This window comes from Sceloporus occidentalis, unplaced genomic scaffold (genome assembly GCF_023333645.1).
Source record: "Sceloporus occidentalis isolate IW3139 unplaced genomic scaffold, rSceOcc1.0.p SCAF_120, whole genome shotgun sequence".
NCBI lineage: Eukaryota > Metazoa > Chordata > Lepidosauria > Squamata > Phrynosomatidae > Sceloporus > Sceloporus occidentalis.
The window spans coordinates 2,887,560-2,913,461 of record NW_028317100.1 but is presented as its reverse complement, the minus strand read 5'-3'; the positions used below and the strand labels follow the sequence as shown (position 1 = coordinate 2,913,461).

General features: G+C 41.7%; 1 protein-coding gene across 1 annotated transcript; it reads left to right on the top strand.

Annotated features, from left to right (window-relative positions):
• FAM193A (family with sequence similarity 193 member A) lies at positions 1-20,738 on the top strand. The gene is made up of 20 exons (XM_089498402.1): positions 1-234; positions 792-961; positions 2,682-2,849; positions 2,991-3,219; positions 3,318-3,442; positions 3,887-4,034; positions 4,826-4,903; positions 5,896-6,008; positions 7,533-7,775; positions 8,992-9,145; positions 9,235-9,414; positions 9,550-9,801; positions 10,631-10,829; positions 12,071-12,343; positions 12,688-12,964; positions 13,434-13,620; positions 13,952-14,182; positions 18,723-19,551; positions 20,180-20,261; positions 20,645-20,738. Exons 1-20 carry the CDS (start codon positions 151-153, stop codon positions 20,736-20,738), a joined length of 4,116 nt encoding a protein of 1,371 aa, XP_089354528.1. The 5' UTR covers positions 1-150.
• Positions 20,739-25,902: the final 5,164 nt, after the last annotated feature.

The following is a 25,902-nucleotide window of genomic DNA, read 5'->3' as shown; positions in this document are numbered from 1 at the left end:
ACGTTTGGCCTGGGTCAGAGGGCTCCTTACACGACAGGAGAGCACTGCCTTCTGTGTAGGAGCGAACGTAAGGACATCACTCTCTCCGAGTGCGGCACTAAAAACTCAAGCAAAATAGCACTTTCCACATCTCCAAAAGCCAATTCCAAGATGCACCTTCCCCTCTGGGTGTGCGCCGACTGCCGACGGACGGTTGAGAATGAGGAGATACACACCACTCAAGACCAGTCCTTGGTAGTAAGTCTCGTAGCAATATGCTGATGGCAAATCAAATGCAAAGTAGATCTCGTGGCATGATATTTGAATGGAAGAGGCAAAATGCCCCCACTGTGCCTTTGGCTCACCGCCGTACTATTATGGAATAGGTAGAATAGGTTATGGCGCACAATTATTGTTCTGCTGAATGCTTTCTATTGTTTAGAGAGAAAATCATGTTGTAAGGCAAGTAGCTTTTTTATTAAAATACAAGGATTTTGGCGTGAAACTGTTGAATTTTTACTGAAATGCAAGGCATAATTCTAAGAAAAAGTGTCTGTTTCCTGCCACCAGTTGCTGTTTTATTTAAGAATAAATCCGTCAAAATTAAAGGTCTTTGTATTCTGATCTCAATTGGGGGGGCAATATCCGAATTATGTTGCAGAGTGTTATTGAGTACCTCAACTTACTATGTATTTTACTTTTAATAATGTGTATATAAATGTATTAGGCTGCATATATATTATGTGTGCACACTTATTATATATGTGTGCACACACATTTCTTTATAAAATTAATATATTTTTTTGTCTTAGAGTCAAGATTTTCTTTTGCACATGGCACCAGGAAACAGCGGGTCAAAGCAAGAGTCAGTTGGTGGGGGAAGAATGCTTTTAGGGGCACAGACTGTCTCGTCTACCGTGGCACTCAGTAATTCCGCACCCCCGGACATGGCCTGCGGCTGCGAGGCTTGTAGTGAGCGCAGGTAAGGGTTATTTGGTGATCTTTAAGCGTTATTGTTAATTATTTACATAAGTGTTTCTTTTCTTGTAAACAACAATCGAGGTTGGTTGCCATTTAGAATTTTAAATGGTATACATTAACCCTTTAACCACCAATGACAGGCAAGGCATGTCGCGCACAAATGGTCAGTTAACGACTGGTGACGTGCCTGGCACGTCATGGCATTAAACAAGCTTTGAAAGTGATATGATCACTTTCTTTGCATAAACAATGTTGCTGTAATGCCTCAATGTGGAGGCATTCAGCAACATCGAGATTGGCACCATGTCTGGCCCCCTCCCTGGGGCGTCAACGTCCGCCATACACTATGTGGCAGCGGACACCCGTTTTGAGTGTTTAGTCGGCGATCAACTATCGCGCTGCAACAACCTTGGTAACAAAGGGTACAAAAAATAAAAAAACAGCCTGGCCCTTAAGGGGTTAAAAAAGTGAAGGTGTGGATGAAATCTGTTCATTAGGTTGGGGCATTTTTTTCTCTTTACCCAATGTAATTTTGCCCTATGGATATTTCCATTTGTTTACCCATTGTGGCCCCTCAACTTGGTACCTTTTTTATTTTCATTTTTTCTGTTTGATGTTTTCTTGAACCCCCTTTCAGTCCTGGGGGTTTAAAAACCAAAAGACCATTTTTTTTTGTTGTTTGTACCTTATGTTTGTTAAACCATGATTCCCTTTTTCCCCCATATATGATGAAACCACACAAATTATGCATTGTTTTGTTCAGGAGAAGTAGGGCCTTCTTTTAAAATCATTGATTTATAAATCATAAAACATAATTATGAGTATTAATAGCTAAAAACTTAACTTCATTAAACTTTGAAATTTATGTTAAGCAACATCTCCTGATCAGTCATACCCAACATACTTATTTTTTTCTGTTCCAGAGGGCCACATCTCGGCTTTCCATATTACCTCATATTACATTTTTTTTTTATTTTTTAATATGTTTGACTTAAAGGGTTTGGGGGTAGTAATTCTTTTGTGTTTTTTCACTTATAGTGAAAGGGCCCTTTTAGAGAGAAAAAAAAATCTATTTGGTCTCATACATTTTTTGTCAGTGATATCATGGTTTATTTCATTTATATATTTTTTTCCCCATTTTTTTTGGAAGGGGAGAAACTATATTTTTGTCTCCACCTCCTGATTGGTTTGTGCCGTGATCAGCAAGCAGGACTCCAGGGAGATGTCCTTGCTGTAACAAAGTCAGCACGTACCTGTACGTCCTAATGGACTTCTTGCCACAGGTTTTAAGGACGTGCAGGTATGTCCTAAGGTGACTGAAAGGGTTAAGCAAATGTGGATTATGTCTTATTATTCAAGATGAGGAAACATTTTTATTTTTTTTTCTACAGGGAACATGGGATAAATAAAGTAAATTCAAACTAAGATAAGAATCAGTTTTTTTAATAAACTTTTTTTTTTTTCAGCCCTCGTATAAGGGAAAACATTTATTTTTTTTTAGATCTTCATATTATGAAAGAGAAAATTCCATATTGTATTGAAGTTTTTTTTTTTCTTGAGGTGCTGGATTTTTTAGATTACTTTTTTGCCTTTTATTTATAACAAACGGTTTTGTTGTACATCAGTGACTGTTTCCTTGGGCCAAGAATAGACTGAGACAATTTATTTCTGATTTAGTTGGGTTAACTAAGATTAAGTTTGTTATTTTTGTTTGGTCGCAGGGAGATTTCAGCAGAGACTGAACGGGATTCCCAGCAGCTCCAAAATTACTGGTCAGACGTACGGTACATGATCCGCTGCATATACCGGCAGGCTGGGACGCCTTTGGCGGACGACCAGGACCAATCCCTGGTGCCAGAAAAGGATGGAATGAAAGATTTAGTGGATAGGTAATTATGTCCTCATGTAGTTGCCTAATTGTAAAAGAATACTCATTGAGTGCTGTAGCTATTGGTGTTTTATTTAAGGCACATCTCTGTTATCGGCAGCATTGTTCCTATATGTATATTTTTCTACCTTAACTCATCCAGGTTATGTGAAAGAGATCCTTACCAACTATACCAGCGCTTGGAGCAGCAGGCACGGGAATATGTACTGGAAATGAAGGTCCGCCTGCTCAAGCATTTATCCTTGGGGTTCAAGGTGACCTCAAGCATACAGGGACCCCCGCAGGCTCATCAGTTCATCTCCCTGCTTCTCGAAGAGTATAGCGCCCTCTGCCAAGCGGCTTGCACAATCAGCACCTTTCTTGTCACTCTGGTAGGAGCATGATGGCTTGCCACCTGGTCTGGCGGGAATTTACATTTTTTACCCCCTATGGTCCTTGTTTACAACAACGTGTCTCTGTTTAACTGCAGGAAAATGAACATTTAAAGAAATTCCAGGTGACGTGGGAATTGCACAATAAGCATCTGTTTGAAAATCTGGTATTTTCTGAACCGCTGCTACAGAACAGTTTGCCGGCTCTGGTTTCACAGTTAAGGTATGAGCGATTCCGTATTGTAGTTTTAATGAAATGCCTCGCTTTTTGAAACGATCATTGAGCATAAAATAACATTGTTTCGTTAAAACGCTATTCTCCCATTGTCAGATGCGATTGGACGTTTACAATTTGTTGGGTTGGAGAAAGGCATGTTTTGTGGTTGGAGAAAAGCTTGCTTAGTGGTTTTCTGGTGTTCTCCCTAAAGGGTCAGTTCAGCCAAACACATCACCTGCGTACTAGGTAGCTGGGGAGCATGGGAAGAGCCGAAGCCATAGAGGGGGATTCTATAAAATCCCTAAATGTTATTGGCAAGGGGTGCAGAATGAATGTTTAGATGGGGACACTCGGCCAAGATATAAACCGCACCTTACTGTCGTCACTCATGGCAGCTGTATAGTCACTGGGACGGGTTCTCGACGCGCTCTAACTTTTCTTATTCTCCAGGCTTGGGACGGCATCACACGACTCGTATAGTGAAGATTTGTACAGTACCTTGCTTCAAAGGTATCACCAGTTAGAACAGGAGATGAGTCAGATATCTGAAGAATGGCTGGAGTGTCAGAAAAGGATTGATAATTACGTAGATGAACAGGTGAGCCGTACAGATACTCGTAGACTTCCTGTGCTGCAGCCTTCAAATCCTTGTGATCTGTTCCATCAAAATAGGCAGAGGCCCGGTTTAATAGACAGAACCATTACACCTTAAAACTATATGGACTGTTCTGAAGTTAGGGATTTATTTTTTTACATAGATTTTCAGCAACAGCTGATGGAAGCCCCGTTGTGCCCCGTTGTCCCTGGTGTAGGGAGCTTGCTATGCCAGCATGAACAGTTATGGTGGAGAAAGTGGATTATCATGCGAGTAGAGGGCATGTGGCGTAGGGCACACAGAACCTTACTGGCCATCCTCTCCCTAGTTGACACATGGGCAAATCTCCAATGTCCACAGTTATACCTCACCGCCGGTAGATTATACATTTTTATCGTGCATACACATTCGCAAACTCTCTGCAACCACAGTTGGCTATTACTTTTAGTACACCCAGCTGTCCCTATTTTTGTAAATGCGCATTGAGCTTCTTTTTGCATTAATTCTGCTGCGTTTTATAGGCTTTTTCAATAGGTGTCTCGTTTTCCAGTCTTCTGCCCGGTTCTGTAGTCCAGCCATGCGTTCTGTAGCTCATTGCTACCGGCTTCAGGCAGGGGAAGAGAAAAATCAGAGAATGCTATTCTAAAATAAATGCCTGCCCCGTTTGGATGCGGAATGGACTCTTGTGTGCATTTAACTTGTGTGTAGGGTGGAGAGTTCTTTTAAGTTCCATCCTTGTTTTTCTCAATAATTTAAGAAAAAGCATGTTTATTTTGGTTTACACTTCATTTTAGATGGCTTTGAAAACCAAACACAGAATGCTTAAAGAAGATTGGGAATTCTTTAAACAAAGGCGGTTTATTGAAGAACAAGTAAGGCAGTAACCTGTTAATTTTACAGTGCTCCCAGATTCAGCTTCTGTAAAAATACACACTTTGAAACTAGCAACACTACTTACACGCTTTTTCCATCCGCTCCTTGGTCGGTCTACAGCTGGCTTCTTACCCTAACCCGGGACGAGCGTTATGGACAGGAACACAGACTACCTGGTTGTGGATTCCCATTGATATGTTTACTGATCACAAACGTAGTTGCAGGCGTTCCTTATCGGAGGGCCGGTTGATGTGTGCTGGACACGTTATTGATCATCCATTTGAATGCTCTGCTGGCATTCTATAGTAAATGGGTATTAAGGAAACGGGCAGCCTCTTGTAGTCCAGACGCACCGGATGTTTGCCGTGGGGCTCAGTTGGCTGGAAGAAGTTCCACAATGTGCCTGTTATCGCAGCTGGTGGGCTTAGCCAATCTTACAAATATTCTGCTCCCAAAAATTTGGTGTAATTTTATATTAAAATTCTGCTGCAAAAACATTAATAATTGGGTTCTATTGACTAGGTAGTTACTGGTGCATTTGGTTTCAGCAATGCAAATGGAATCGGCTCTACTTTAATGTTGCATAGATCAGTGTAATATCCAAAATATTTTATAACTTGGCCCCAACTGGTTTCTTTGCAATGTGATTAACCGTAACCCTCAGCCATCAAACAGCCTGAGAATGGTACGAATTGCAGTACAATAAAAGCTGGGTGTTTGTTGGCTATGCTGTTTTTTTGGGAAGCTTTTTGTTATTTTAAAACACTGATTAATTTTTCAAAGCGAATAATTAGTGCTTTTGTGAGAAGGACCATAGAAAGCCTGTTTGTGCTTTTCCAATCCTGAAGATCTGCATATCTTGTTTGCCCCGGGCCATGAGGGTTCATCTGACATTAAAATTTGCCCGAATGCTAGTACCCTTGGGAGAGTTAGCCTGTTTATTTTATTTTGCTTGAGTAAGCTAAAATATCGCCTTTTCATTTTCTCTTAGTTAAATAACAAAAAAACATTGACTGGGGAAAACAACTTCACGGACAAAATGAGACATATGCTTTCGACACGAATGTGCATGTCTGACTGTCCGAACTGCAACTACAGGAGAAGGTGAGCCCCGGGCATGTAAAGTGTTGTGTATCTGCCTCTTTATCTCATTCACAGGAACCTGATAGTTCAATAACTCATCATTATACATCATCAGTATCATTATACATCATTCTATGTCATAGCTGTATCGGCAGACATAGAATGGCAGTGACCTCTTGCTGCGGGGGTGGAGGCATCTCCCATCCATGCGTTTTCTTTCTTGGTCACTGCTATGTAAACTGCCTCGAAATAACTAGCTAAATTAATTATATTTTTGCTCTGCCTGCTAAAGGTCATTCCTTTGTGTAATAGGTTCTATGTCCTAGTCATGGTCAAGGCACTGGGCCTGTTTTCATAGTTTGCTAAAGTTTGATTTGAGTTTATATTTGCTCTTTAATGTAAATATAATGCATAGTGTTGAACTCGCCAGACTTCCTCGTGGGAGGGTCGGCGGGCGGAGGTATTCATTAGACTTGTGCATTCGTATTCAGGGCGAACATGAAAATAAACGCAAAGGGTGTGTTTTCGTTGTTCAACCCGAATAACGAAGAAATAAACATGGCGACGGCGAAACGTACTCAAAGACGAAGACACACAACACGAAGAATCTTTGTTAACCTATTAATCTCCCTGGTCCCTTCCTCATCTACGCAGCATCACAGGGGTTAACGGGAGTGGAAATCTGTAGGTTTGTGTGAGGAGTTAAAGTTGGTTGATGCTAGAGGAGGCCCTTGCCGGTGAGCAATAGTGTCGCTCTTATGGGCCTTTAACTCCTGCAGGTGAAACTTCGTCTGGGGAGAAATAGTTTCGGCACCAAGATTTTAAGTCTGTACGAGCGACTCTATTGGTCGCCAGCAGGGGGCTTATCTGCTATCAACCAATGAAAAGCAGGTGCACTTCATTGGTTGATGGCAGAGGAGGCCCCATGCAGGCCAATAGAGTTGCTCGTACGGACTTTTAAAATCCTGGCCCCAAAGCTGCTGCATACCGTGTTAACCCCGTATTAACCCAGAAAATGAAGAATGTAGACGAATATTTTCCCGAACCAAACACAGGAACGAGCGAATATTCCTGGAATACGAAGATTCCCCGATACCCCCATTTTCCCCCACCTCCTGTAGTGGGGGGGGACTTATCTACCTTCTCCTGCGATGTTATGTGGAATGGCGACCAATCCAACAAGTGCCTCACTGTGTTTCCTCGCTCGGTAAACTCGTTGTTCAACTTCTCCTCCTCTTTGTTTTTATGGACTTAAACCTATTTATATAACTGCCAAAAAAAATACTGATAAAGATGTTGCCCCCGCTGCCAGTGTTCGGAAATAATAGACAACATTTAAACCAACCGATGACGACCTTAACCCTTAATATACCTGATTGCAATCTGTTGCACACACTTTTCTTTTTTACATTGCAGGGTAAAGGTACCTTCCATTTTGGTTTAAATACCTAGTTTAATCAAGGATAGACATTTATTTAAATAAAAGCTGCTAGATGTTTTTCTTACAATTGGGAAACGTTTACATGAATTCTTGTGTTGTTTCAGGTGTACCTGTGATGACTGCAGCCTCTCTCACATCCTTACTTGTGGTATTATGGACACGCCAATTACAGATGACATCCACTTAAATCAACTACCACTACAAGTGGAGTCCGCTCCAGATTACCTGTCGGAGATCCACCCGCCCAGTATGTCTTCAGCCAGCTCTGGCTCAGCTTCCAGTTCTCCCATCACAATCCAGCAGCACCCCAGACTTATCCTTGCAGACAATGGTTCTGCACCAACATTGTAAGTGCCTCTTATTTGTCTGTACTGTCTTAAAGCTTTATTTTGTTCCCCAAATCCATCATTATGCAGTTGTATGTGCTTTACAATGTGGAAAGACTTTTCTCAGGCGGAATGGTTAGTCTCTCCACTAAGGTACTGGTACCGTTCTGCCAAGTTTCTAATTCAGTAGGGTAAGAATTTAGGAGAGGAACTTGCTTAGATGTCTGTGCAATCCTTATACACAGATCTCAGTTTTTGTCTACAAAAGATTAGAATGATTTTTAACCCATTAGCAGTAGGCCAAGTCCTTCATGGCAGAACTGGCCTTCCCCTCCAGTCCGTCTCGGAATCTCACACTGCTAAATTCGGTGGGCTTTTACCATTCGGAAACAATTCTTTGACACGCACCCTCATCCACTCTCTCATTCATGTTCCCCCACACACTCAATGTCTTCCTACCTTCTCCCCCGGTCGCTTCTGTGTCCCTGTCCCAAGTTTGCCTTTTCTTCTACCGTCTTCTTTCTTCATCCGCTTCTCCGTGGCCTAAACCTCCAGCTGCACTTCTGCAAAAGGGCAGAGCCTCTGAGCGCACTTTCTTCCCGATTGAAGGAACGAGGCAGAGGATCTCTTCCCTTTGCTCTGCCGTTTTGCCAAAGTACTTCGATAAGCCAGATTTGCGAAGAAAGATGGGTGCAGAAAGACTTTCTCCGCAAATCCGCTTTTATTATTCTGGAAAAGTTCCACAAAAGAGTGGGGTCACGTGGACAGCCGAGGCTCTGCCCTTTTGTGGAAGTTTGCCGAGAGGCTTGGTTCCGTGAGAAGTAGAGGAAAAAAAAAGACAGAAGAACGAAAAGATGCAAGAGAAGGCGCTTTGGCAAAGGAGATGGACACTAAAGCAGTCGGCGGAGAAGGTAAGGATGCATGAGAACGTAGGTATGAAAAATGTAAAAAAAAAGTTTTCAGACGCTCGTGCAAATGGTCAAAACTTGCAATTTTAGTTAAAATTCATATCTATCTTGTGCTGCCATCATGTGCTTGTCAAATTTCACTATTTTTCTTTAAATGTCTCTGATAGTTGGTGAATTGGGCAGTTTTAAAGTGGTTTGTAGGATAGTTTATTTAAACCTGTTTAAAAGCTCTCCTGAGGACCCTTGTTAAGGTCAGATTTCTTCATAGTAACGACATTATTTTTTTTTACTTAACCCACATTTTTATCTTTTTTTATTTTTTTTTACAGTGGTAGTGATGACGAAGACGGTTCTCCTTTATCAGCAAAATTTGCTGATATTTATCCATTGAATAGCTATGACGATGCGGAAGTTGTAGCTAACATGAATGGAACGCATGGTGAACTTAACGGTGGAGGGGAGAACATGGCTTTAAAAAATGAGGTACACTTTTCTGGATTAATCATAGCCAGACTGACTGTAGCCACAGCCAATTTCCTCATTCTCCTTCCTTCTTCTCCAATTGTTTGCAGTCCCCTGGAGTGAGCAGCACAAGCAGCAGCTCCTCGGAAGCCGACGATGAAGAAGCCGATAGAGAAAGCGGAGGAGAGCAGCACAATCTTCCAAAAGAAGACATTCGCTTGGGGAAAAGGTCACAGAGAAAGGAGACGGGGAAGATGGACAGCCCACCCCCATCCTACCTCGGTCCTCAGGTAAACCTAGACTAATTATATTACATGTATTTGTGCATCTTTCCCAATTTAGTATGTGCAATATTTTTGACAAGATTTCTCCATGTGTCAAGGTCACAGTGAGGCATAACCTTAAACTTGTGTGCTTCTTTGTAGGGTGACTCTGTACCCAATTCCTGTGAGTGTCATGTGTGCAAGCAGGAAGCCTCCGGTCTTTCACCATCGGCCCTTGTAGGGGGACGTCTGCCTCCTGGACATCAGTTTATAAATCCAGAGAAGCCGGCACATCCAGCACTTCACCTGTATCCCCATATCCACGGACACTTACCGTTACACACAATCCCTCACATGCCCCGGCCGCTAATACACCCCACGCTGTATGCCGCGTCTCCGTTTGCACACAATAAGGTAAGACTTTATTGCTTCAAAATCGCTTTCTACTCATTACATATTAGAAAGCCATCGTGGGAATCTTGAGTTTATGTGCTCAGTTGTATGCATTAATATTCCTTCTGTTATCCATTACACCCTTCCTCCTTTGGTGATTATGATTTTCAAAGGGTTAAAGAAAAAAAAATGTTGACTTTTAGGTAAGAGAAAATTATTCTAACCCCTGACATTTCCTTTACTTATTTAAAATAGTCCCGTTTAAATCCCAACCCCAGATCACCAGGGCCTTTTACTGTGTTTGTTGAATCCTGTTTTTCAAGCATTTATGTATTGTTGTTTTAAAGGCATATTTAAGTCCTAATGGTTCTTTAGACTATTTTCAGGGTATGTAATAGTACGTCCTACTGCCCTTAAGAGGTTGAACATCAAGTACAGAAAGCCGTATTTATAGATTGTTTGATCTCCAAATGCCGTAATAGTCCTGAGCCCCAAATAGCCCCCCGACCTCCCACCACCACCATCGTTGTGATTGACAGCATATCCCATAGATTTTGTCGAACGAGCAAACGTGTTCTGTGGTGGCGTGCAATATGGGAGACACTAATAATCTGATGTAGGAAGGCTGTTGCCACCGATATAATGGTCGCATTGTGGATATACTGGTGTTATGTCTTCGGACAAATATCTTTTAAAGAACACAAAACAATCTGGATATGTATCAATATATTCTGTTTTAAACCTGCATAGTCATCTGATAAACAGACTTGGTTACTTATGTATACATTTATATTCGCTTCCTTCCCTCGTGTACAGAGAACGTAACCTATTTGCGTTGTGACTCTTATAGGCCTTGCCTCCAACAACTGTTCAGAATCATACAAACAAACATCAGGTATTCAACGCGTCTCTGCAAGACCACATCTATCCCAGCTGCTTTGGAAATTCCCCGGAATGGAACCGATCGAAGTTCATGAGTCTTTGGGGGTCGGAAATGATGAACGACAAAGCCTGGAACCCTGCAACTTTTTTACCTGACCCGCTTGCAGGTAAAGTTCATGCATTCCAAAAATCATTACGGCCCCTTAAAATCGGGCAGTTATTTATCGAGAGGAACCTAAAGCAGATATACGGCGCACTGCTAAATATTCTGTATGCAGTAAAGGGGAACGGGATGTCCCCGCTGATTCTAAGGCCAAGTTCTAACCTTCGCAGTTCGGTGTCTTAATCTGGCCTTCATCCCATGCATGTTCAAATACCCTCGCTGCAGGGCTCGACAAACCCTGTGCGCCAGGTCGCCATGGAGTCTAGAAAACACTAGACGGAGCCCAGGGTTTTGCAGGACAAGGGGGTAAAAACTAGCCAGGGGTACCATTGTGAATCTGGCACCCTACGCTTTCCTTTGGAGGCCTGGCCGGGTGCGTCGCTTACCTGGAGAACATGCGGCAACAGGCTGCACTATGGGAAGAAGGGAACCCGGCGGAGGCAGTGTGATGTTTTGGGCAATGTTCTGCTGGGAAACCTTGGGTCCTGCCATTCATGCTGATGTTACTTTGATATGTATCACCTACCTAAGCATTGTTGCAGACCGCGTACACCCTTTAATGGACACGGCCACTGGCCCCTTCAGCAGGATAATGGTTCAGGAATGGTTTGAGGAACACAAGGAGTTCAAGATTGACTTGAGGTCCACATTCCCCAGATCTCAATCCAATCGAGCATCTGTGGGATGTGCTGGACAAACAAGTCCGATCCATGGGGTTAACTGCAGTCCCGTACAAAGTGGTGCAGCACTGAAGGAAGGTGTGCTTTATATCTTATTGCCCCAGTAAACATCCTTTAATCGCTAATATATGAAAGTAAAAACATGGTGGGCTCCTTGCTCTCACTGTATTAGCCTTTACTCCATCTGCTAGGAGGCTGTTCCACGTATCTACCACGCTCTAAGTAAAAAGTAAAGTATGCTTTTCAAGACCAGGTACCTTAGTATACATTTACACCCAAAAGAGTATGTGACTATATATTTTGATTTGCTCATTAATTTAGAAAAGGAGAACTTGTTCAACCCAATGCACGTTGAAAGGTTTGAACCCAATAGCGGGGGTCTCTCAATTAGGGGGTTGTGGGGAAATAGATTTGTAAAAGGGGACCCCACAGCATTAAAGTGCACGTGATGGCTGGAGTGCCCCTTTAAGTTGTTTAGGGTCACCCTATTTAACACTAGGATGGCTCTTGTGTATTGTGAATTTACAACTAACCACATTGCCCTTTTTTTCTGTCTGCCTTTTAGGGGGTGATATATTAGGGCCAGCACTCCCTGAAATCCGACCAGAGGCACTCCCCCCTACAACTAGTAACGACACGTTACCGGTGCCAGATGTGAAGGAGAAAAAAAACACTGCCAAAAAGAAATGTCTCTACAATTTCCAGGATGCCTTTATAGAAGCAAATAAGGTTGTCATGGCAACCTCATCTGCAACTTCCTCCGTTTCTTGCACTGCTACCACGGTCCAGTCTAGCAGCAACCAGTTTAAAGTGTCATCGAAGAGGCCTTCTTCCATAGGTGAGTGGCATGTTTTCTGTTACATATATTATATATAATATATATTTACTTCCCTTTATTGCCGTGGACCCTTAGTCCCAGCAGCTGACATTGTTATAAATCTCATCTGGCAGCTGTCGTGATTTATATCCTAACTCTAAAGAAAATCACTCTATTAGATAAATTCGCTTTACTAAGGCAGAAAAATATATATGGTCTCTCTGTATTTTTGTGTGTTTTTTTTCTTGTTAGATTATGCTGGGTCCTATTAAAACAATTCCATGTAGCTATTAGCAGCATAAACTGTTTACTGGAAACCGTGACCATACGGTGTGTGTAATTTTTTTTTTCTCTTCTGCTTTAAGGTGAAGTATTTCACAACATCAAAGAGGACCATCGGCATACTTCCCCACCCGTCGCCCCTCGGAACAGCCCCACCAGCTTAGCCCCTCTCCCGTCTCTGTCTCCTGGCACACACTCTTCCGCTCCGCACCTAACAAATATCGCTGCTCAGCCGTTTCCCAAAACAGCCACCACCGCCCCGGGGTTCGGGGATCCGCATTTAGGGTTTTGTCCGTCTACAGCTGCACCTCCTACGTCCACGGCAGAGAGCTCGCTAAGCGCCCCGCCGAGCGTCTGCAGGTAAGGAAAAGCCTCCCAGACAATTTAGATTTTTAGTCCGTTCTCGCTACAATACATCTTTGTCCTCTAACCTCGGCAGCCGCTCCTACAGCTCCTCATTTCTTCCTGATATGCATGTATATCGCTTTCATATGTATTCATTACAGCAAACTGACATAGTCTATTCATACAGTGTTTTCACCCCGTGTAATCCTTACTATTAAGAAGCTTGTATATGATCTTCTGTAGGATTGGGAGTAGAGTGTTTGGGCTGAGAGATGCTCGGGGGGTTTTGTTCTCCCCTGCAACCCACACCCCGAGATTCCATTGTTTGCACCTCCTCTTCTGTTTTAGCAGGAATCTAACGAGTTAAGCTCTAAGTTGATTTATTTTGGTGTAATAACTTGCACTTGGTGATTTTATGCTGTGGGTAGTTTAAGTGTTTATTGTCTAAAGGGGCATATACCGAGTGTCAGTAAATGTCTTCCAGTGACCCGGACTGCGAGGGACATCGATGTGAGAACAATGGTGTGTATGAACCTCAGCAATATGACGGCGAGGAAAGTCAGGACGAAGACAGCTGCTCGGAGCACAGCTCTAGTACGTCGACCTCAACCAATCAGAAAGAAGGAAAGTACTGCGACTGCTGTTACTGCGAGTTCTTCGGCCACGGCGGGGTGAGGATATCCTGTTAATCGTTCCGTGCTCTTTATATAGAAAAGTCATGTTTAGTTTTATATATGTGGATAGGTGTATAGATGTGTGATGGAGTAACTATGCATAATAAATGAAGCCGCACCTTTAATATATTGATACTGAAAGTAACTGGATTTTCTCTGAAAATGGCCTAAAACTGGCGCTTCTGTGTTTATGTGGCATGTCCGTTTTAAGCCGTGGTGTTGCTTACGGCAGCCTTTGAATAGTCTTTTATTGATTTACAAAGAAACGATGATTTCAGTACAGAATATTACTTTGCTTGTGTTTTTTATACGGTTTGTTCGTTTTCAGCCTCCATCAGCACCAACTAGTAGAAATTACACAGAAATGAGAGAAAAACTTCGCCTGAGGCTGACAAAAAGGAAAGAGGAGCAGCCGAAGAAATCGGATCAGGTCTCGGAAAGGGACGGCGTCGTCGACCATCGGAAAGTGGAAGACCTCGTTCAGTTCATCAACAGCTCCGAGGCCAAGCCCGTGAACAGCTCCAGAGCGGCGAAGCGCGCAAGACACAAACAAAAAAAGGTACTAATACTATATTCCGGCAGGGCGCCGCCTTACAAAAAGCACTTTGTTTAAAGCAGAATAGAACGTCAGGCAAGTTGTTTAGCAAGGAATACGTAGAAATGGCCTGATGCAAGTGCCCCCCCCCCCCCCCCCCCCCCCCCGCTATCTTGGTTTTGTTTCTCCATAGGTACAGACTTTTCTGCCGGTATAGATTAAGACATGTCTACCTTAACCATATAATTAGTGTTACGTGAAGCAGGGATTATAAATGCATGTTTACAATGTGAGCCGCACAGCCGTGTTCCTATGCTGTTGCATAGAAGAAACCCAAGATTTTCTTTCCATGGCAACCGTTTAGAATGGGGCTGTTATTATAATGATGCATACTGTTTATCGAAATATTTAGATTTTTTTTTTTGCACCTTTATACTATTATAATTACCCGTGTGCTACCCCATAGGGTTATGGGGCGAGCCCAGCAGTCAATGTAATTTTTAGCCATGTGCTCGGCTCAGAGAGGAGCGTGCAGGAATCCTGCGCCGGCACGACTGAGGAAAAGACAGAGAAAGCAGAAGCCGAGCCGGACGCAGAACCACCAGGAAGGCAGCAGGTTAGCAATTTGGGTTTAGAGCATTTTAAGGTGCGAGGTGTCGCGGTCCACACACAGCACATGTTGTTGGCCCCACTTACCTTAAATTCAAACACTTAGATTAAAGCTTATACTGTCGCGCCTAACATTTTTTTTCGTCAGCTTTACTTTCTGGGTTTTGAAATAAAAGGGCCTTTTTTTTTTTTTTTTTTTTTTTTAAACTATTAACGCGATTATTATAAATATTTGAAATGGGAAGACATACTTAATGGGGTTTGTTATGCTGGTATGTATTCATCAAATCTTTTTATATATTTAATAATTAAAAAAAAAAAACGTTACCATATTGTAAGTGACCAGGTTGCCTCAAATCTGTTTTTTTGTTTTTTTTTAATACGTTTATTCAAACAAAGATGTATGTATTGCTGGATTATCATCTAGTACTTCCACAGGTTCGTGTTCGTGCAGAGCAGACTCATACCCGGTCAGGGACGGACTGGGACCATCCAGGGCCCTGGGCAATAAAAAGCCGTGGGCCCTCTGTGGTGATGCCCCTCCATACCCTATTTTGACCACACCCCTTCCAGATTAAGTCCCCCTCCTGTGGTTACACCCCCTTATATCTAAGGGTCTTTGAGGTCCATTCGACCTTCAGGCTCCTTCTGACCTACGTGGTCCATCCGACCCTTGCGGGGCTCACTGGTAAGTCCGCCCCTGTACCCGGTATTGCCTCATTTTTATTTTTTATTCCGCATAGCCGGCTTTGATTTTTTTTTTTTACCACTTAAGCAAATTGTTTATAGGTCTTTAACTACTTCTATTGTGCCAAGTTTTTTCCATTAAGTAGACGTTGAACCCAGTAGGGGTAATGCTTCCCCCCACTTCTGGCTTGCAAAAAAAGCATTTATTAATAGCCCCATTTTTCTTGAGGTCCAGTTCTTGCCCGTAGAATCCTCCCCATTAACAGGTTAGACAACGTATCTTAATTTTAGTAAACTATACTGTTCTTAATCATATGCTCTATCCAGACCCTCTTGAGAACTCACGAGCTCCTCCTGCAGGTTGAATGCAGGTACTGCATACAACCATGCAAGGTCAATGGAGCCCGGCTCACTAATGAGTGATTAGTAAAAATTTAAAAAAAGTTTAAAATAAAAATATGGTAACATGTAAAAATCCCCACTGTCGCCCAAAAAAAAAAATTAATAAGCAAGTCCTAAAATTTTTTATCTTTACAAAAATTCCAGCATGGAATGAGTTAAAATATTGGCATTACAAATGCCCATAGGGTGTCTTGTATAAAAAAATGCATGAGTGGATGGGGTAAATTGAATTGGCCGGGTTCAAAGATGTCCCAAATATGGGACATGGGGGCAGTAGGATCAGATGTCTAAATGGCATAAAAATACACACCTCACAAAGGTGGCCTTTTACCTCCCAAATAACCCTGCAAACCAATGCATGCGGGATATCACTGCGCTCAGGAGATGTTACTGAACACATATTGGGGGGGTGTTTGACGCGGACATATACCAGGAGCGATAAATTTATACCTGAAGTACAACATGTGTGAAAAAAAATACAAAAAAAAATGTACTACCATAAAGTTTCACAATGGCTGGTGGTAAAATTAGTGCATGGAAAGGGTTAAAAAAAACAGCATTTCAAATACCTTGGGGTGTCTAGTTTTTAAAAATATGACTTGATGGGGTAAATTGCACTGGCCGGCTCCAAAGATACCCGAAATGGCACATGGGGGGAAGAATTACCAGATTTGGGAAAAAAGGTTTTGAAATAGCAAAACGCTACCTGTACTTATTGCCCCATAACGTGCAGAAAAAAGCAAAAAAAACATAAAAACATTGGGTATTTCTAAACTCAGGCCAAATAGTAGAATCTATTTAGCAGGTTTTTTCATTCGTTTTTGCAGATGAGTAAAAGATTTTTGTTTAAAAAAAAAAGTTTAACAAAAAATCCCCATTTTTTTATCATTTTTTTTTTTTATAGTAAATTAGATATGATAAAATTAATGGTATTTAAAGAAAGCCCCGTTTGTCCTGAAAAAAACAATATATAATACGTGTGGGAGCACGAAATAAGAAAATCACAGCTAAACGGCAACACTGAAAAATGTTAAAATAGCCATTGTCCCATAATATACTACGAGTAATAACCCCTATTGTCCTTAAGGGGTTAATAATGTGTTCATTTTACAGCAGGTCTGTCGCTTTCCTTAATCCTACTTTTTAAGGTTCGGTTCACTAAAGCAATGCAATAGTGTTTATAAATGAATGAAAGCCCACCGTGTGTGTGTATATACCATGGGAGCCCCCATTTTAACTTTTTTATTTTCGCTTATGTGATCTTCATGGTATTTATTACTCCCCAGTACGATATTTCAGCCCCTATTGTTGTTGCAGGCGGCATTAATAAGGATGAGTAAGAAGGGACAAAATGATGGGGAATTCATGTGATAATGCAAAATTTTCCAAAGATCACTGCTCATCAGAGATAAGTCTTAATATCTGAATTAAATATGAAGTATGTCCCTGGGTGTTTAATTCTATTTGTAGGTAGTTTTCATTCTGTCCGTGGTGTCTATATCTTATTATAGGTGGGTTCTGCACTGTATTTAATGCTCTAGATGTGGTCTGAAGTGGGGCATAACCACTTTTCTGCTTATAATCACTACCTGCCTATTTACCTTCATATTGTACATTGCCTCTCATTTCTGTTGAGTTTGGTTAATATGTGGCATGATTTTTTGAGACAGCAGTGACCCTTGAATTGTAGCGAAGTGAAACCACAGGGAAGTAAAGACTCTTGGCGAAGAGATGTCTCAACATCTGCTAGTACTACAGACATTAACAACAAAAGGTCAAGTGTAAACGTGTAGAGAATAGTCTGGCAGATCTAATAGTTAAATGTTCTCCACGGTGCCCAATAGTGGTATTCTGCATGGGTTGGAGATGACTTTAGCCGATAACCATGCGTGAGTTGTTTTTTTTTTTGTTTAATGTGGCTAATTCTATGTGAACAGTGGCTAAGCGAATGCATGGTTAGTCACAATGACATCGGTACCACGCAGGCGATAACTGATCTGGCACAGACCCCGGCTTTTAATGCTGCCAGGTGTCAAAGCACAAGGGGCCGTGGAGATGACTTGACATGGGTGTTTCTGTGGTTTGAGACATTAAAAATATAAACCTGCTGATCTGATGATATCCTGTGCGTTATCTACTTAGCAGCGAGAAAATCTTTCAAACTACATAGTTTAGCATAAATAGTCAATACAAAGGCGTTTTATAAGAGGCATTATGACACAAAATGTGAAATGTGGTCTTATTACCATAGCAACATTTTAAATTACCTAGTTGTTAGCAGGAACATTCTGTTGGTTGCTATGGTTATACTAGAGTGCCAGCATCTCTGTATGTCGTCATTTTTACCGACCAATTTTCAAAATTTTTCTGTTAATTATTGAAAGTGAGATTTCTGGCTGTTTACACACCATATCTTTTTTCCCTCTGGACTTTCCCAGTACATTATTCCCTGTTAAAACCATATATATATGCTGTTACTTTCCCACGTGACTTGTATCGACCCCGTGTTGGCATTCATATACTCCGTAAAATTGTGTGGTTAAGATTGGTGCTACATCGCTACCCACAAAGATTAACGGGCATTCTTTTTGTAGCAATTAAACACCCATTCTCAAACCTAGTAAGCTGTCTACTTTAATACATATCTTATATAAAAAAAATTATGCTCCTAATGTCCAAATACCCCTAACGTGAACAAACGAGCGGGGCAGCCAGTTGCCTCTGGTACTAGAGTACTGCTTTTGTCCCCATGTGCTTCTTTGTTGCACCTGTTATGGCTTTTGACATGGTGGTATGTTGAGTTTTTTGGGCCTTGGCTGCTTACCCTTTTACATTATGCATCTCTGTACTGTTTTTGTCGCTATAGCTGGAGGAAAAGGCCCGTCAGGAAGCAGAAGCCAGGGAGAAGGAAGAGCTGCAAATGTTTGAGCAGAGACACAGGGAGGAAGAAGAGCAGTTGAAGCATGAACTGCAACGCCACCAGGAGTGCCAGGCTCTGAAGAAAAAGAAAAAAGACCGGTCCAACAAAGAGTCACAGAGGAGTGATCGCCCAACACACCACTCTCTTTCCATTAAGGAACCCACACGCCTAACCTCTGAAGCTCTGCCCAATGGTACATTGGAACAGCTAGAGGTCAAGGAAACATTACCCACCCAAATTCTGGGGAGACCATTACATAAAGTAGAGCAGAATGCAATATTTGAAGCTATAAGCGAGCCACCAAACCACGCAGACCTAAGAGACTTCAAACCATATGCTCAAAAGGAGGTGAAGGCGAAGCAGCAGGAGCATCTCTCTATGCTTTTAGACTTGGTGCATCAGAAGGAGAACTCTGCTAAGCAGAAGCTGCCCAAACCGCAAACCCTGAAACTTTGCCCCGAACAAGTAGAACATTCTGAGGCTTCTAAGCTGACCGAGGTCCAACCAAAAGCAAGGAACCAAAGTGAAGCCAAAGTCAAACCAATGGAAGTTTCACAAGTTGTCGAGCCGAAGGATGAGAAAAGGGCAAATGGTAACAACAAGAAGCAACTGAACCACGTGAAAGATGACAAACTGACATGCTCAAGCGACCACTCAACTCTTACGGAGCAACCACAGAACAACAAGCAGCCCACCACCACAGAATCCCCCCAGCCCAAGGGGAAAAGCAAGAAGAACAAGAAGAAGAAAAGCGATAAAGTCAATAACTCCATTGGTAAGCATTTTGAATTTGGTCGCAGTGTCTAGAAATATGTGACAGCTTGTTTGTGTTCCTAATGACATTTTTGACATTTTGCTCAAAGGAAAATACCACAACTAAGCATTTACCTTTCCTGGTCTTGTACTGACTTCCCCCTAAGAACATAATTTATGATAAAAATGTTAAAATTGCTCAACGTGTTTCCTTGACCTGCACTTAAACCGTCTGCTTCCTCAAGCACAATTTGTTCTTACAACCTTTTGTACGCTATTTTGTGTTTCTTCACAATTGTGTTAATCCCTTTTATTATACGCACAGCTACTGTAACAATAAGCACATATTTAGTAGTCAGGCTGACCTCATATATAGTATATATTTTACTTTTGATAACTTTAAATCTACTATAATAATCGCTTAATCATTTGAACTTGTTCCAAAGGCACACATTGCCTGAAAGTAAATCTGAAAACAGTCATGATTTAAGTAAATGGCTCTGCTTAATACTTCACTAAATTATATAATGTTTCAAAACATTATGATCATAGTGCATCCTTGTGTATACACAAATATTTTTGGTTGATGTATATGCATATGTTTAGCAACCACCCATCATTTTCATTTATGCACTTCCTTTATTTCACAGATGATGTTTTTCTCCCGAAAGACATTGATCTGGACAGCGTGGAAATGGATGAGACGGAAAGGGAAGTGGAATACTTTAAAAGGTAAAAGTCTCAAATTAAGAAGTACTTTGTGTGATGGCCTTTATTCTTAGCAGTCTGGTTTCATATAGTTAAATAGAACTTTAGACATTGGGTAAGACCTTAAAAGAAGGTCTCTTAGTTTGTCCCTATATTTGAATCTCTTGTATATATTGTCTCTCTAATGCAAACTATTTTCCTGCTGAGTCAGGAATAAGGTGTTTTGGGGATCTCTGAAACCCTTAACACAGACTACCCAAATATAACATTTCTACAGCGTGACCAGCACCCTTCAAGGAGAACTGTTGCGTATACGTTAAAAATTGTTCTGGTTTTAATTTATACCTGTAGGTATTCCACCAGGTTCCTTGGAGTTCTCTATAATTGTATGTTTCTTCTCCCTGCAGGTTCTGCTTAGACTCAGCCAGGCAAACACGGCAAAGACTTTCAATCAATTGGTCCAACTTTAGCTTGAAGAAGACGACTTATGCCGCTCACTGAATCCTGGCAGCTTGAAGGGGGCGACCCTGTCCGAAACGATCCCACTGATTTTATGCCCTGCTGTCCGAGCGCTTATCCAGGCCTTGAGCCAGAGCTGCCTTGCCTTCCCCTACCAGTGCTGTGTGGAGCGGCACTGGATCCACCCCTGGCCTGAGAGTTCTTTCTGATCCGAAGAAAATGCCACTTTCTACCTGAATTTGTTAGCTTGTGTGCTTGTAGTCTGTGAGTGAGACTTTTGGTTGTAGCAATACGCTCTCTCCTTCTTGCCTTGGCCTCCGACTTAAGACTGGTTCCTTGGGATGACTAAGGCGAAAGAAAAAAGCTAATTGCATCATTGACTGTGGCTCCTGTCACTTCTACAGAATGCTATGTTTTATCACACGGACTACTGGAAAAAGGAATGGACTCCAATATATTCATCTGCTCCGAAATCCTACAACCTCACAGGAAAAAAACAAACTCGTGAACAAGCATTTTTGCAAGTTCTCACAATCTACTGTTTCAAAGAAGTGTACGAGTTACACTTATGTGTTTAATCCCCCGGCCCCCCTGGACTCGTAGCCAGCTTGTGTAAGAATACCTGCAGAATGAGAAAGTAAAAGAAAAAAAAAATCCAAAAAAAAGAAACTCACACTATCGATCTGTTAGAGTGTATAATTGTATTAACACTGAAGCCCGAGCGGCTACTTTTTTAACATATTGTTAAGTAATATTAAAATCATGTCTTTCTTTTTGAAAGATGGAATACATTAGTATGGCAAAAGGATTGTGTTTTTGTGTCTTGTGCATATTTCTTCAGTCGGGGGGGGGGGGGGGGGTTAATACCCCCTGTCTACAAGAGGTGCGGATTTTGTGAAGACTGTGACATAATTGTCGGAAATACTTTGGGTTGTTTTTGTTTAATCGTCTGCTGAAAACCACACTGCTAGCTGCTTATTGTATCGGTCTTCAAAGTATTGATGGGAGATCCAGGCCACTCTGATAATAGTGGACATGTTTAGTTATGAGAGCCCTTTTGTATCTGTACAAAACGTGTTAAATGCTTATGAAAAAATAAGACTAGATACTTTGTATGTACGCTGTAGCATACTAGGGGGGGTCTTGGTATATAATCATCTCCAAAGCAGTGGAAAATGAGTTCTAGATCAGGGGCGTCAACCTGCGGCCCTCCAGTTGCTGCAGGACTACATATCCCATAATGCTTTTTCAGCTAAGAGACTGGCTGAGGAGGATGGGAGATGTAGTCCTGCGGCAGCTGGAGGGCCGCAGGTTGGACGCCCTATTCTAGATACTAGGGTCCGTGAGTATCCTTCCATCTCAACGCAAGCATCCAAAAGGGTATGAAGCCTTTTTAGCTGCCTCCCAGCTGAAGTCATCGTTCAGTGGGTCTGGGATATGAGGAGGCATCACAAACATTAACACAGAAAAAGTGTATATATTCTGTTTCACCAGAACTATACATTCTGCAAGAGGTTCAACGTGCTTATTGAAACAGTTTCAAGCATAACTCTATCCATTGTATGCCCTTCAATGACCATAAAAGTTTAGTTTGCTTTAAGTTATTATTGTCACCCCTTGCAGTTGCAGAAGCCCCCTAAATGCACTTGTCTGCCCACCTTTTCACTTTTTTGTTAGTGTAGCCGCTTTAAGAAATACACCACTGCGTTTAGATCTATAAATGTAATACCCCTGCAGTTTGTGGGGTGTATATGATCACCAAAAACACAAGGCAACCGTCCCATAGACCAAGATGTATCTGCCCGCTGGGATGTAGGGTTGTTGCCATCCTAGGCCTAGCTGGCTTTAGCCAGAGTACGCCAGTCGTGGTAAGCCTGTGTTTGTGACGGTTTTCCAAGTTTGTATTCTATTCCTGCGCCAGGTGGCGGTAGACTGTTTTTAGTACAAAACTCATGCATAGAAATATAAAAGCTTTGTGCACCATCCACCAGCTGCTAGACATTTATTCTGATGCAAGGCCTGAGCCCCGGGGACACAAATGTCCTTTGGGGTTCGTTCTGCTGTTCAGATTATTGCGTATAATTCTAGTAATGCTCACAAGCAAATACTTTATGCTTCACATGTAATGCTCAAGCAAATGAAACATACCTGGAATGGGAATCTTAGGGTCCCTACTGTTTTGCCCCGATCCTCCACATCCATTAGGGTATATATATTTCATGCATGCAGTCTTCCCGTGGGAACTTGTCCTATAAACCTGAAAGCTACACAACTGTGAGTTTGAGGATCAGTCTCCCTTTAGGCTACAGCTATGTCTGTGTGGTTGGCAAAAAAAAAAGTTGATTTTAAAGAGGAACTGTCACCTACACAGCTTCCAACATTAATTTCTAAAGCTATGTATAGCTTATACTTTCTACTTTTCTTTGGGATTGTTTTTGAATTTCTTTGAGTTAGTCAACAATTCACGGGATAAGTTGTTGCTTATCCCAAGGGCCCACTTGGCCATTCTTTTACCTACCTATAGGTAAAGGGGGTAAAAGAAAAATAAGTCTGATCCCTCTCTTAGGCTGCCGGCCAGTATGGCAAAATACACGGAAAGCAAAGCGCACAACCTATGCCTGCTAGCGTGGAGGAAAAAAATGGCATGGTCCCTAAATATGTGGGCTATTCTGTAGACTGTCTCTAATATACAGTTCTGTGCAGAAGTTTTAGGCAGGTGTGAAAAAAAATGCCTTAAAGATTGCTTTCAAACATTAACCATTTATGTAACCATTTTTGTAATTTTAACAAAATGCAAAGAGTAAACAGAGGAAAAATCTAAAATCAATATTTGTTGTGACCACCCTTTGCTGTAGTAACTTGTAGCCGTATGGCTAGGTTATCAATTAATTTATTATGTAGGTTGAAATACAATAACAAACAGCTGTGTAGTAGGAATAAAACTGGGTGAGGAACAGTCACTAACAAGGTGAGGTTGCTGAAAACAGTTTAATGTCAAAAGTCATACATAACAAGACTGAGCACAGCAACAACACACAGGGTGGTTATACTGTGTTTGCAAGGTCTCGCTCCAGCAGGAATTTCAAGGCAGACAGAGGTTTCTAGATGTTTCGCCAAAGGTCATTTGAAAAAGCACAAAAAGGGGCAATTATGAGGACTTTAGATGCAGTGGTCAGCCAAGGAAACTTAGCGCAGCTGATGAAAGACACATCATGCTTCACAATCAGGATGTCCAGTGGTGACATCCGTCTGGTCAGAAGTCTTCATGGTTTGTTTTTGTGAAATGATATAAACTATTAGCGTGTCTTTTTGAAAGCATAATTACTTAGTACCTAAAACATTTGCGCAGTACTGAATATATGGCATTTGGCTCCAGCCATTTAAGACCCCTTAAAGCTTATGAAAGCCTAGAGGTCCCTTTAGATGTATGTGGTTGTACTCCTTGCAAATCCATGTGTCGCTTCTTCTAAATACTCCACGTGCATTTACCCCTATCTATCTATCAAAAAGTGGTGGGTAGAAAAGGCCAAATGCATATGCGCTGTGGGGGAGGGGATGTATCTGACGGGATTCTCCTATGCATATTAAGCTTGCAAGCTGGGCTGTTTTCACCTAATGTGCCCGTTCCTGTTAGTCTCTCAATTCTAGTTCTGTCAGACCCTTTGAATGTAAGAAGCTCTGCACAAATTGTTAGCGCTCTATAAATAAAAGAGAATATTAAAGTACTCGTAAAGTGCTTTAATATAAATTCTTTGGCGAGGCTGCCGGGGACATTAAACTGTCCTGTTAATCTGAGTTTTATAAGATTTAGGAAGGGGTGGTTTTGTGTCACATTGCAGCCTGCAACTATAGTTTCCAATCTGCTTACATTGAAAGCCGCTAACATCGTAACACAATATATAGGATGTCTTTACTAGCCTGTGAGTTTCAAGTACTGTTTAGTATCAATATGTATAACGAGGGGCCAAATCAGATGACCACCTTATTTAAGAAGCTTTTGTGTACTTTTTCTAGCTGTTAAAGATGCAGAGTGACGCCACCATACCCTCTATTCACGCACTAGGGCTGCAAGGTGTTTTTTGTTTTCCTCTTTTTCATTTGTGTGATGACATTTAAATCACTTAACATATTACCGGCGTGAATCATAACACCTGAGATAATGCTGCCACTTTGGAGTTACAGGGAACCCCCTCCCTGAGTTCGGTACCAGTTTTGGCTGCCAGGTCATAGAACCATATAAATCGATGGAAGCACTTTCTGTGCATGCACGCTTGTTAGGCCTTCCTGGAACTCTCATGCAAGCCAGTGCTGGAGCTAGCGAGGGGTAAGTATGTACATGTGTATTGTTCACCCTCACACAATGTCAATGGTCATACTCATGTATTACAGCGTATATATTCTTCATATCCTTATAAGCGGTATAGTTGCTCTTCTTAGGCAGACCCGTTCCACAGTGGGTCGTGTGATGGAATTACCTCTGCTGACTTGCTGATCTGTAGTTGGGATTCTCGCCTGAGTGTGAGTTCCACCAGCACTGATTGTCTAGACAATTACCAATCTTTTCTTTGCTTATAACGAGGGGTCGTATGTAACAAAATGCTATCTATAAAAGACACAGAAGCGGAAGTAGATCCTGTATCTGCTGATTTTCTGAGCCTCAGAAACCAGACTGTTTTCTGTTTTTAGCAACTGGAACTGAATTTGTTCATATGACATTTCCAGGGGTTTTCAAGGATTTATTATATATATATATATATATATATATATATATATTTAGACTGATGCACCTAACCCAAATATAACAGTTTGCACACTAAGCACCCCATAATATTCATCCAAGCTAACAGAAATCTTAAATTTGGGTTATCAACTAATAATAATTCACAAACAAATAAAAAGGGCCATCAAAATACAGAGAGGGGCCCACCCAGACTGTAAGCTACAAACTAATAGAATATTGAAATTTCTATCGCTGAATAGGACAGGCCTGTTCCTTCTAGCGGGCCTGGTGTTACTATGCGACCCCTTCCTCCTGTCGGTTAAAAATCGTTTAGAAAGGGCCCTTGTTAAACCATTTTGAACCAGCACGGGAGACAGGCACATATTGGGGTCATGTGACCTGCGAGGCTGTCCATGCAGTAAACAGGGCGGGTGGGATGTATGTAAATGTATTTGTATATATTTATGTATGTGAGCATGGATGTGT